Here is a 13,801-nt window from a genome sequence, read left to right as displayed (position 1 = left end):
AGACTACAACTGATACAAAATGCAGCAGTCAGGATGATTTTCGGGCTGAAGAAGTCCGATCACATAACCCCTTCCTACCGACTCCTACACTGGCTGCCGATGGAGGCGCGCACGAAGTTCAAGCTAGGATGTCTCTGCTTCAAAGTATTAAATGGTCTAGCCCCAAAATACATTACAGACCTCTTCTCATTCCCAACCAACAGACATGAAAGAAAAACACACATGAAATTTGTCTCCCCACCGGCTAGAGGGTGCAAATATAAGAGACATCATCAACAACTGTTATCATATCAAGCAGCCAAATGGGGTAAAGACCTAGAAAAATTAATTATGCACACAAACAACTATGAAGAATTCAGGAAACACCTAAAAACTTACCTATTCCTGAAATACCTAGGTAACGAACCAGAACATCAACCCCCCTCGTAACATCACCACATACCTGAACGTGCAAACTGTTAACCCCAACCCCTATTCGCTAAATATGAACACTCTATGAACTTACAGAATATTTCTACTTCTATGTAAACAACTTGGCACTTCCTGGCCTTGCAACACACAAACTGACATTAACATCATTAATGTCATCAGATGTACACTGCTATATTCTCTAATTCGTTGTACGAAATATACACTGCTATACTCTTTAATTAGCTGTTCGTAAAGCTTCACTTGATTGTATTTACAGTTTCTTTTATTGTAAACCGCCTAGAAGTCGCAAGATTGTTGGCGGTATATAAGAATAAAGTTATTATTATTATTACTAAGTAGGTTTCCTAGATGCTTCAATGACATAAGATACTGCAGCCTAAAGGCAGAAAGCATTTAGATGTTTGGTGAAAGAAACCATGCTGTTAGTGCTCATGAGTGGGGGTTGGGATGAAGCAAGGAACCTTGAAATGGTTGTAGTAGGAGTGGAAACCAAACCTGGGTTGGCCAGAAGGGTGTTATGAGGATCATGGTGCCCAAATCTTTGCAAAGTTTGAGTAGAGGGTGCAATGGAAATGCATTGAGAACTTGTTCCCACAATGAAGAAGAAAGTCGTCTTGATGCAATGTGACTGAAACAGAATTATGGACATTTGCTGTTCTCAGGGGAAGTGAAGAGATCCATTTCTGACATTTCCCATCGAGAGAAAATTGGATAGAAGATGGTTATACTGAGAGACCATTTGTGAGGCTGAAGAAGTCTGTTCAATTTGTCTGCCAGCACATTCTTTTTCCCTGCTAAATAAAGCGCCCTGAGAAGTATCCCATGAGCAGTGACCCAACTTGACATTTCAAATGCCTCCATACAAAGGGGATAAGATCCCATGCCTTCTTGTTCATTCAAATAGAACATGGCAACCAGGTTGTTCGTAAGGATGAGTACTACCTGTTGAAGAAGGCAGTCCTGAAATGTTATGAGTGTTTCCTATCACTTGTAGCTCTAGAAGATCAATATGAAGGGTCTGTTTGTGGTGAGACCACACTCCCCGAATATGGAGATTGTCTAGATGAGCTCCACAGTCCAGCATCAAAAAATCTGTGGTTAAACGTTTTTGGTGGGGGAAGGGACTGGAAAGGGAAACCCCAAGTAAGATTGTGCAGAAGATTGGAGAAAGTACCATAGATCAGGGGTAACTTGTACTGGAGCAAATAGAGATCCTATGGCTTGACTTAGGACCATTGGGTAGATAAGGTCCACTGTGGGATTCTGAAGTGAAGATGTGTGAATGGGGTTATGTGAACAGTCGATGCCATATGACCCAAAAGGCACTTGACATTAGAGACTGTTTGATATGGGCAAATGAAATTGATGACACTCTGCTCGGGTAGAAAAGTCCAACCCTGAATTGTATTCAAGAGTGCTCCTATGGTTTGAGTTAGCTGTTGATGTGATGTGACTTTTGGTAGTCGATGGCAAACCCTAGAAGCTCGAGATGAATTATTGAGTTTATGGAATGCTGAGCTGCTTGTGATGATGAAGCCTTGATTAACCAGTTGTCTAGGCATTGGTGACCTCAATGATGAGGCACGCCTTTGAAGAGACAGAGCCTGTAAAGAAGGAGAGTGTATCTTGGTGTGTCAATGGTGTTGACACAAGGATGCTGATGCATGCTTAGATGGAGAAGCATGCTGTGCTTCATAGCATTTTTGACTGATGACCCAAAGTGGCAAGGATGCTGACACTGAACGAGGTTTCAAAGTCGCTACCGTCTTAAATACTGGAAGTGTTTTATGCATATCAGCTTTGGAGGTTGCAGACATTCTTGGTGCTGTCGATGTTCCCAAAGTCGATGGAAAAAGTTTGTAAATTGGAACTGTCTAGCCTTCAGTGATCTTATTTTGTAGGGCAGTGTTTACACGAAAGTGGATGATGAGCAGGACTAAAACACTGAAGACATCAATTATGTGGATCAGCGATTGATATGGTCCTGCTGCACCAAGTGCACCGCTTAAAACCACTGGATGGCTTTGACATGGAGGGAAACTGTGCTGAAGCAAAACCGAAGGACTCAATGATCCCTGGATGTCAAGAAGATTGGTTACAGAAAACAATTTGATGCACCTGGCCTGAAAACAAGCTTGCTTGGGGCTGATGGCCCAAAAATGAAAATTGAAAAAATAAATAGAATTCTTTGAAAAAGGCAGAATAGAATGAGGAATGGAATGAAATACTGAAGAAAATAAACATGGGAAGATACAAATAACTTGAGTTTGACGCACTTTGGACTAAATCCAAAGAACACAGCTTCTCAGCTCTGTGGAAAAGTGAAAACTGATGGTCCCGCGAGTCGACATTAAGTGGGAAGGCACAGGTGCATGCGTAGTATGGGCAGTCTCGATACTTAAAAAATTTTTTAATTGACAGCACACTTTTACACTGTCCGTACCTGGCTCCATGGATGACATCATTACATCTGAGAATATGCTGCCTGCTTGTCCTAGGACAATGTACGTATATAAGATTTTTTACATACATTTTATGATACAAAATCATTTTGATCTTTAAAAAACAAAATTGATGTTTTGTCCAATAAAATATTATGTACAATTCATATTTAATAGTACTAAAAATTGAATGTGTGTGAACTTACTTTATATTGATAGTATTTTGCTGTTCTTCCAGCAGGCGAGTTGGACATCTCCAGTTTGAACAGTAACTTTCTTGAATGGTACACATAAGATTCTCTAGGTTCTTTGTAAAGTTATCATGCTCATTTCCAGATAAGTCAATCACTAACATTGTTTTGTGAACTTCAGATTTGTACTGTTGTTTTTTCATCTTGTCCCAGATCCATAGCAACTTGACCAATGTAAAACTGTATGAATCCATTAAATGAAGAAAGCATTCTACAAAATCTTTCCCTAAGTAATGGGAAACCTCCCTGGGAAAGCTGTCATTTTCTCGAAGAACAACATATAGCAACATTAAAAAGCCATCAATTGTACAGGTATTTTTCAGCATTATCTCTACATAAAGGGGTGTGCAAGATACTGCTTTACGGCCAGCTTTGATGGTAAAAACCCCTCCCCAGGGTAGCACAGGCCGCCAAAATGAGCGGTCCTGGTCATAGTTATTCTTAACCGATATTTTGATCTCTTCAAACAATGTCTTCATCCTGTAACTTTCAAAAACAAATAGTGAATTGCATGCATAGTTATAAGCACAATAAATTAATGAAAACAAAACTTATAAAATTTAGTTCTGTTCCTATGCAACTAAGTCTTGCCCAGAACATCTTTTAATAGAAACGAGGGATTAGGTTCTTACCTTGATAATCCTCTTTCCCATAGAATAGCATACAGTTCCTTACAAATGGGTTGTGAACCCAAACTTACAAGTTGGATTGCAGAAGGCATCAATCATTTTCTCAGCTCCGCCACCTTGTCTTTTTGGACAGTGCCCTCTCTCGTCAGTCCATACTAAAGCAAGCGATAACCCCTAGAATATGAAATGACACCCCATGAAATATTCAGTTTTTTCTTAAGAAATGTTCACATATTGATGCCAAAATCTTTTTTAATCTCTGGAAAAGAAAGTGATGTAATTGCAGGTAAACAACTAAATTTTTCCTTGATTTATTCATGAAACAAAATATATCCACAAACATGTGTATTCTTACTGAGGAATAAATTAGGACCCCCCACACACACATATCTTCCCACTTAAAGTGGCTCAAATCACACAAATGTATCACATCAGGTGCACATTAGAACATTGTTACTCAGCATTTTGAAGGAGGTTTGCCCTACTTTTATCTGATTGTAACATTGTACCATTTTCGCTGATTGTCCAGCCCTTCTTCGTTGTAAATCGCCTCGAACTACTATGGCTTTGGTGGTATATAAGAAATAAAATTATTATTATTATTATTACTTAAACCTCAAACATTTAGTTTGGTGTGCTCATGACTGCTGCGGTGAGAGTATACACCATGGTGAGATCAAAAGAGCTGTCTGAGGCATTCAGAAAGAAGATTGTAGCAGTTTATAAGTCTAGTAAGGGATTTAAAAAGATCTCAAAAGAATTTGACATTAGCCATTCCAAGGTCTGGAAAATAGTGTACAAGTGGAGGACTTTCCAAACAACTGCCAACATGCCCAGGTCTGACCATCCAAGCAAGTTGACCCCTAGAGCAGACTACAAGATGCTAAAAGAACTCTCCAAAAACCCTAAAATGTCATCACGGGATCTACAGCAGGCTCTTGCTACTATTGATGTGAAAGTGCATGCGTCTACAATCAGAAAGAGCCTGCACAAATTTAACGTGCATGGGATGTGTGCAAGGAGGAAACCTTTGCTCTCTAAGAGAAACATCAAGGCCAGACTGAAGTTTGCCAAAGAGAATGTAGACAAACACCAGGACTTCTGGAATAGTGTTCTATGGACAGATGAGTCTAAAATTGAATTATTTGGACACCAGAAAAGAGGGTATGTTTAGCGTACACCAAATTCAGCATGCCAAGAAAAGAACCTTATACCAACTGTGAAGCATGGAGGTGGAAGTGTCATGGTTTGGGGATGCTTTGTTGCAGCTTGACCTGGCCAGCTCATCATCAAAGAATCCACCATGAATTCTACTGTGTATCAGAGGGTGCTTGAGTAACATGTGAGACCATCTGTAAGAAAATTAAAACTGAAGCGGAACTGGATCCTGTAACATGACAATCACCCAAAACATACCAGTAAATCCACCAAAGGCTGGCTAAAAACTAAGAAATAGTGAGTCCTTGAGAAGCCAAGTCAAAACCCTGACCGTAATCTCATTGAGATGCTGTTTCCGGTTGCATCGGAGGAGACTTTTCAAGCAGGCAAGGCAACGTGACGCGACTTAAAAGCTCCGGCTTTAATACAGTGCATGTCCTTATAGAAATCGCCAGTTTCACCACAAAGAGAAGGTAAGGGGAAGAGAGGGAGGGAGATGCACGGCTGGCCGGCGGGAAGGAGCTGCTGGACCGTGAAGGGTGCTGGGGGTGGGGGGATGGAGAGAAGGTACAGTTTCGGCACAAGAGAAGGGAGGGAGGGATGGAGATGCACGGCCAGCGGGAGAAGGGAAATGGGGAACAGAGAGTGGGGAGAAGACGCTGAAGGGAATGGGCAAGAGGGAGTGGGGAGAAGACGCTGGAAGGGAAGAAGACAGAGATGCCAGACTATGTGGGAGCGAAGGGAAGAAGATGGGTACCAGACCAATTTGGGGGGGGGGGGGGTGAAGGACGAGGCACAGTAACAGAGCAAATGGAAGGCGCAGAGAGAAGACAGACAGTGGATGGAAGGAATTGAATGAGAAGATGAAACCAGATGAAAGCAGAAACCAGACAACAAAAGTAGAAAAAAAATTATATTTTCTTTTTCTTTTTGCTTTAGGATAAAGTAGTATATTAGTTGTGTTGATACAAATGAATAAACAAAGCCTTGCCAGCTGAACATCTCTTTCTCCAGTTCAGCAGCCAGAACTTTGATTTATAAGGAAGGAATAAGCTAAATATTGCAGTACTGAGGCTTGTATGGATGCTGCAGGGACAGGGATGGGGGGTGAATGGGATGGCAGTGACGGTGATGGGGCGGTGAAGGGGACGGTGGGCCGGGGACGGTGCAGTGACGGGGACAGATTTTTTTCCCCGTGTCATTCTCTACCCAAGACTACTGGAATCCTTTTAGAATAAGGAAGCCTTGAAAAGGATCAGATTAATACCTGAAAATAACAAATCTAGTATAGAGTAGAGGAAAAGACAACTTCTCAACTCGCTTAGTTTAGACTGAAGAGAGAAGGCACTGCCCAGAGAGACAAGGAGGTGGAGCTGAGAAAAATGATTGATGCCTTCTACAATCCAACTCGCGAGCTGGGGTTCACAACCCATCCGTAAGGAATTGTATGCTGTTTGCACAGGAAGCTATACTGATGGCTATTCCTCCACCAGGAACTGAAGGTCCTTGAATCTCTAGTGTAGAGGCTCTGCCCCAACCCCTGCTGCTGGAAAGAGTCACACCTTAAAGAATCAGAGAGAGAGAGGTGAGGAAAAGAATCCAGGCTTTTTCTAGCTCTGCCCATGTTATTTTTTCCCAATCTGTGCCAAGCCATAGGATTTACCTGGAATCTATTGGCAGCTGCTGTACATAAAAAAGCCATATGAACAGCACAGAAAAAAAGGCCCATCCTTATGGCTGCTCTGACATACTGTGAGATCTCACATGAAGCTTGTCATTGAATGTTTCCAAACCATCTCTGCAATTCTTTTTTTCCATAAATAGCTTCTTTGTTTTAGTTTTAATTGCTATGGGCTTGATTTCAAGATATTTATGCTGGAAATAGCTTAGCTGGATGAATTTTCAGCAACTTTAAAAACAGATATCTCGTTTGTCAGTGTTAGATCACTGTATATCAGGGAATCTGAACCCAGTCTTTGGTATACATCTAGCCACTCAGGTTTTTGGGATATCTACAATGAACATGAATGAGATATAATTTGAACACAATGGAGGTGGTGCATGCAAATGTATCATATACATTCATTGTGGGTATCCTGAAAACTTCACTGGCTAGGTAAGTCCTTAGGACCAGGGATTGAGAACCACTCCAATATACTACAGGCAAGAGACATAAGAATTGCCATACTGAGACAGACAGAAGGTCCATCAAGCCTAGTATCCTGTTTCCAACAGTGACCAACCTTGAGAGTGATAAACCTAGAAGTTGTACCTGATGATTCATATAACAAAAACCTGGAAATAGCCAGTCAAGGAGCCAGTAAATAGCAGTGAAAGGAAATGCTGGTTCAAACCACGTGTCAGAAATCAGAGCACCCAGAATCCCAATATGACTACAGCATCTTTCTTCAGTACTGTAGTCTATTTAAAGTTCAGCTGTACAGCTCATCTTTCTTCAACTCTGCTAAAATCATGTAATCTCTCAGGTCACTAAACTGATTCTGCTTATACTTAGGCACATTAGATAGATTGTGAGCCCACTGGGACAGAGAGGGAAAAATGCTTGAGTACCTGATTGTAAAAACCGCTTAGATAACCTTGATAGGCAGTATATAAAATCCTAATAAACATGAAAATCCAAGCTTTTCTTACTTTTCTATGAATGCATTCATTCTGCATCTTTGTTTTTTATCTCAGGGCTGGGCAACAATGGTTCTCAAGAGCCACAATCTAGTTGGGTTTTCAAGATTTCCACACTGACTATGTACAGTATTGTTTGCATGTACTGCTTCAACTGTATGTAAATAGATCTCATACATATTAAGTGTAGAAATCTTGAAAACCCAACTAGATTCTGGACCTTGAGAACTGTGGTTGTCCATCACAACTTATATTTTTATCTACACCCTTCCTCATGAACTCTGTTGATCAAGCAATTCACCTTATCTGTGCTCCTCATCACCAAATCCTGTCTTTTCCACCTTGCTGTGCCATATATCTGAATAATGTTTCCTCTCTAACCATATACAACTCACTCTTTGGAGGCTGCCTGCTTTTTAAACTTTATACTTAAAACAGTTTTTTTTATATACAGGCAGTCCTGGAGTTAAGAATGAGTTACGTTTTTAAAGCTGTTCTTAAGTCAGATTTGTATGTAACTCAGAAATTGAAGATTTTAGAGGAGTGTGTGGCGCAGTGGTTGGATCTACAGCCTCAGCACTCTGGGGTTGTGGGTTCAAACCCCGCGCTGCTCCTTGTGACCCTGGGCAAGTCACTTAGTCCTCCATAGCCCCAAGTACGTTAGATAGATTGTGAGCCCACCGGGACAGATAGGGAAAATGCTTGAGTACCTGATTGTTAAACTGCTTAGATAACCTTGATAGGCGGTATATAAAAACCTAATAAACTTGAACTTGAAAGATTTTAAAATTCTTGCTCCTTATCTCTGCTCCAAGCTGACAACAGGGCCAATTGTCTCTACCAGTGTCCCTCTAAGGTACAGCATGTACAACCACACACTGTTCTTAATATGGCCATATATCATTCCTGAATTTGCTACAGGAGAAGTGTAAGAGTCTATGCCACTGGAAATGCTGCTCAGTGAAATAAAATGAAGCTGCAACTGTGTTCTTAAGTATGAGTTGTACTTAAGTCAGGCATCTGTAACTCGGGGACTGCCTGTATAATTTTTCATAGACTCTTTAATCTGTTACATTTGTCTTGACAAGAAGTGGGCACTGACTTTTATGTATATAATTACATATTAGCACTTTACAGTAGAAGTAACTAATAGTAGTATGGTGATCACTCTAAACCAGGGGTGTCAAAGTCCCTCCTCGAGGGCCGCAACCCAGTCAGGTTTTCAGGATTTCCCCAATGAATATGCATGAGATCTATTAGCATGCAATGAAAGCAGTGCATGCAAATAGATCTTATGCATGCATATTCATTGGGGAAATCCTGAAAACCCGACTGGACTGTGGTCCTCGAGGAGGGACTTTGACACCCTTGTTCTAAACCAACACTCACCAAACTTTCTATGGCAACAAAGTCCGATGCTAACTGAAAGCATGAAACCCATTTCCACTCATGTAGGTGTGGAACGATTATGCCATGAAAATCTTCAGCAACTCAATTGACCTAAGACCCTCATCAGGCCTTTCCAACCTTGTCAAATTACTAAAACCCAATTCCAAGTCTGTTGAATAGGCTGCAATGACCCTGCACAACAAAGTTAAAGCTCTTTAAGAAGGCTTAGCCTCAGTCAAAGAAGTCAAAAACTATCCTCAAACACTCCTCTTCCTGGTTTACTGAAACCATAAGAGCCTAAAAGAGAGAACTAAGAAGAGCAGAAAGGAAATGGTACAAATCTAGACTGAGCACGAACAAATCCAGATGGTGGAACCTGCACTAAGAATACAAACAAACCACACTTGATGCCAAAAAGGCCTCTTATTCCCAACAACTACTAAAAAAAACCCCAACAGATCGAAAAAACCTATACTCACTAACAAAAATGTTACTCACAGCATCATAAGACATACAAACCCTAAACTCAGGCCTCGATAACGATACACTCTCGGACTTCTTTGTTGAAAAAATAGACAAAATATGTTCCCACCTGGACGCTACCACACAACAAACATCAACTCGCCACAACCCAATTAGAACACCCAAATCTTCATCTGAAACCCTAAATCATTTGAAACTGTCTCATATGAAGATCTAACCAAGATACTAAACTCCATTAACCCTTCTGACTCCATCCTGGATCTCTGCCCATCACGCCTCCTAGTTGCTGCCTGTGATGCCTTTGTAAGCTCAATTCTTCCTCTTATCAAGTCCTCCTTACAGTCAGGCTCAGTCCCTTTAAACTGGAAATCAGCCATAAGACCAATTTTCTAAAAACCCACGCTTGACCCTGATGTTCCCAGCAGCTTTAGGCCTGTCTCCAACCTACCCCTTATATCCAAGGTCACTTCCTTCTTAAGTAACAGAACCCAAAGTATACTAATGGGCTCAATCAAATACAGGGTGCCACAGGGAGACCTACTATCCTCTCTTTTATTCAACCTCTACCTTAAACCCATCCTAGATATAGCACAGAAACACTAAATTCAGATCCACTCCTTTGCCGATGACATCCAACTATAGAAACATGATGGCAGATAAAGGCCGAATGGCCCTTCTAGTCTGCCCATCTGCCGTAACCATTATCTCTTCCTCTCTAAGAGATCCCACATCTTCTTGAATTCAGACATAGTCTTTGTCTCCATCACCTCTTCCAGGAGACTGTTCCACATATTTACCACCCTTTCTGTAAAAAAAAAAAAAAAGAGAAAAGATTACTCCTTAGCCTATTACCTCTTAACTTCATCCTATGCCCTCTCATTTCAGAGCTTCCTTTCAAATGGAAGACTCAACTGATGCGCATTTATGCCACATAGGTATTTAAACCTCTCTATCATATCTCCCCTCTCCCACTTTTCACTCTCTTGTCACATCTCTCAGGTAGTCTCCTTCTCATTCTACTATCTTCGACAGCTCCGGAAAATAAGAAGCTACTTCTCCATGCTTTTGTCCTGTCACACATAGACTACTGTAATGCACTAGTCAACAGATTGACAGCAAAAAATCTCCAGCACCTACAGCAAGTACAAAACACGGAAATTAAAATCCTAAAAAACTCCATGCCCTTGACTCTGTCTCAGAAGCACTATCTTCAGCCCACTGGCTACTCATTACCAAATGTTGTATCTTCAAGGCCCTAGTAATAACATACAAGACAATACATAACATGATACCCAGCTACTTATCAACCAAACTTCCCTCATATGTCCTAGACCACTCAGGTCCCAGGAGGAAACACGTCTGCAAATACCTCCTGTTCACACCCTCCAACGCCAGACGCTGTTCCTACACCCACTTCCTACCAAGCTATTGGAATTAACTGCCTCCTCACATTAGATCCTCAAAGGATCTGGAACTTCAGGAAAGCAATAAAACTTACCTCTTCCCATAAATCCAGTCACTCCTTTCTAACCATATGTATTCTAATGTATGCTGAACTAGATCCACTCTGTTAACTGAAGATGGAAATAACTGTATGTTAACTTAAAATGACCAAATTGTATGCTAAACTTGACTCTGTATAGCTAATGCTTCTGTACACATGTAAATTCATAATTTATCTATGCATTATGTATGTGAACCTTGTTACCCTTCTGAGCTTGTTGGGGAGGACGGGAAATAATAATAGCAACAGTTTATATACCGCAGGACCGTGAAGTTCTATGCGGTTTACAATGATTAGAAAGCTGCTACAAATTGAGTGGCACTTACATAGTTGGAGATTAGTGGCTAACAGTTTAAGAGATCAGTTGTTATGGGAGAGATTGTGCAGATCAGCTACCTAGATACTTCAGGAACAGGTATGTTTTTAGGTGTTTCCTAAATTCACCATAGAAATACAAACTAACTAAATTTAAAAAATGTAGCGGCCGTTCAGGTGGAATCATAAGGTTCAGTTTGCACAAATAGACGGTAATACAGTACTTCATACTATGGTGGTGGGAGTGAAAGGAATTTTTTTTTTTATTAAAGACTACAAGATGATGTGCTTATAAACCCCAATACAGAATGGTGTGAACTTTGATTATGGTAGAATATGGCTGAGATATCTGCGGTATGGACTTTTTTTTTTTTTTTGTAGATACTTCGCTATAATGCATAAATATTAATTGGAAACACCAATTCTTATGAAGTGAATTTTCAGAGAATTAATTCATTTGCCAAAATGCCAACTCACACAGATTTCACTGCCTTCGCACTACAAGTCTTGACACAGGGCCGGAGAGCCCTCTCTTTCGCTCACCCCCTCTCAATCCCCCACCACAGTTCGGCTCCTCTCCCTCATCCTGAAGCTCCCCGCCTCCTACCTGCCAACTTAGCGTACTGGTCGCCTTTAATCTGCCCTCACAGGTCTCCTCCGGCCGACCCCAACACCTCTGACGCAAGTTCTTTCTCTCGGGCGCCGTCGCCCTACCGGAAACAGGAAGTCGTATTCGAGGGGGCGGGATGCGGGCCGAGGGAAAGCGGTAGTGTAGGTTACGGGTGACCCGAAAGATAAGCTTGAAGGCAGGACGCGGGACTGGGGTTTGGAAAGAAATACTAGGGCCGAGAAGAGCTTCCTATGTTGGGGTTGTTGAATATCTGCTTCTTCGGCTTTGCTTTTCGTCCCACTTGTTGGCTGATGCCCAGAACCAGGCATTAATCTGGGCAGAATGTTAAGAGGGCTGCGGCGTAGAAAACAACTGCCATGCCAAAGATAGTGCAAACTGTATTTAAATGTAGTCAGACAGATGTAAATGCGATCGAACAACATACAAACATTACTAGAAAACCTAACAGTTCAGAGCTGGCAGGATGTCGAAGAAGTTTTGGGGTTGTTGTTTTGGGGGGAGGGAGGGGGGCAGCTTAAAATCTGCCGGTTTTACTTTATTACTTTAGAAGTGGAAGGAAGCCTGTTCAAGCCTCTCAAATCTTGCGTGAAAAGCAAATGAATGCAGGTCTAAGCACACCCGAAAGTGAAAACACACATTGGTATCCGTTTTCTGCATTTAAATATAAGCCTGAAAGAAAATGTGAAAAGCTTTTATTTTAAAGGCATAGAATGGTGTTGATGTGTGCTTTTCTTTCTGGTTTGCCCGGGGCATGCACATAAGAACTGTGCTTATTGCAAAAACTCTCTTATGTATGCACCAGGTATGTTCCTTCCCTTTATTTTTGGTCTCTCGGTGGTATTGAGCATTCCAGAGCTAAGTTTTGGCAGTGTTCCCTATAGCACAGGAGTTCTGGGCAATAGCCCATTAGAGACATTAATACTTTGGTAGTGGTTTGACCTTGGGTTATCTGGGAGCTAGGAAGGGCACAGTCTTGTTATTGGAAATACCTAAAGCAGTTGTTGCCAAACTATCTCAGGTCACCCCTAGACCCTAAGGCGGGGGTCGGCAACCCGCGGCTCCAGAGCCGCATGCGGCTCTTTTTCACCTTTGCCGCGGCTCCGGTAGTGTGTCACGGGGGCCGGACCAATCAGCAAGCAAGGCTTTCATCTGTGTACGTGCTGAGCTCACTGCTCAGCATGGCTATTTCCCGCTGCGACGCCGGACTTGTAAGCTGCATGCCTGCATCGCCAGAATTTAGATAGGCTGTTTTCATCCCCGTGGGAGTCTCTCTCGTGCGCTATGGCTCTAAGTCAGGGGTGCCCAACTCAGCAGCAGCGATCGACACAAGCTTCTGACGTCGGGGCCTACCCTCTGCGAGTCCCGCTTGTTTCAACTTCTTTTTCCACAAAGGCAAGACTCGTAGAGGGAAGGCCTCGATGTCGGCAGCTTGTCTTGATCACCGCTGCTGACGAGTTGCTGAAGAGAGCCGCGGAGCAGGGGGGTGTTGCCAGGTGCAGGTAGAAGGGAGAGGGCCAGATGTAGGACTCGTGGGTGAGGGAGGAGAAGAGAGAGAGAAAGCGAGAGGGGAGGGAAACAAAAGGAAATATTTCATACTGGGCTGGGCCGGAGTGGAGGGAGGGTGGAAAGATTCTAGCTACAGGGTGCAGTAACAAAGGAAAAGGGGGGGAAAGCTGAAAATGGAGATAGTGACACAAAGAAGAGAAAGGGTAAGCAGGACCTACTGAATAAGGATAGAGATGCTGAGGGGACATGAAGAGGAGGTGAAATAGAGACACAGAAGTAATGCTGAAAAAGTGTGTGGGGGGGGTAAAGACATTGAAAGGGCAAATGGTGAACATGGGGTAAAGACAAGGACAGAGACAAATGAAGATTCTGAAAAAGTGGTGAGATAGGGATATAGTGAGATGGACACAAAGAAGGGTGAT

At 42.2% G+C, this 13,801-nt stretch overlaps 1 protein-coding gene across 10 annotated transcripts in view; it reads right to left on the bottom strand.

Moving 5' to 3' along the window:
- C7H14orf28 (chromosome 7 C14orf28 homolog) overlaps positions 1-12,331 on the bottom strand; it is a 54,767-nt gene extending 42,436 nt beyond the window's left edge. The window contains exons 1-3 of one of the 10 annotated variants that reach the window (XM_033953453.1): positions 11,850-12,331; positions 3,757-3,927; positions 3,080-3,610 (exon numbers count right to left, since the gene is read on the bottom strand). In XM_033953453.1, coding sequence (XP_033809344.1) covers positions 3,080-3,610; positions 3,757-3,845 — 620 coding nt within the window. In that variant the 5' untranslated portion in view covers positions 3,846-3,927; positions 11,850-12,331. The other 9 variants (XM_033953455.1, XM_033953459.1, XM_033953461.1 and 6 more) reach the window with 9 other exon arrangements.
- Between the last annotated feature and the right edge of the window lie 1,470 nt (positions 12,332-13,801).

The sequence above is a fragment of the Geotrypetes seraphini genome, chromosome 7 (genome assembly GCF_902459505.1).
Source record: "Geotrypetes seraphini chromosome 7, aGeoSer1.1, whole genome shotgun sequence".
NCBI lineage: Eukaryota > Metazoa > Chordata > Amphibia > Gymnophiona > Dermophiidae > Geotrypetes > Geotrypetes seraphini.
This window is presented reverse-complemented; position numbering and strand designations above follow the sequence as displayed.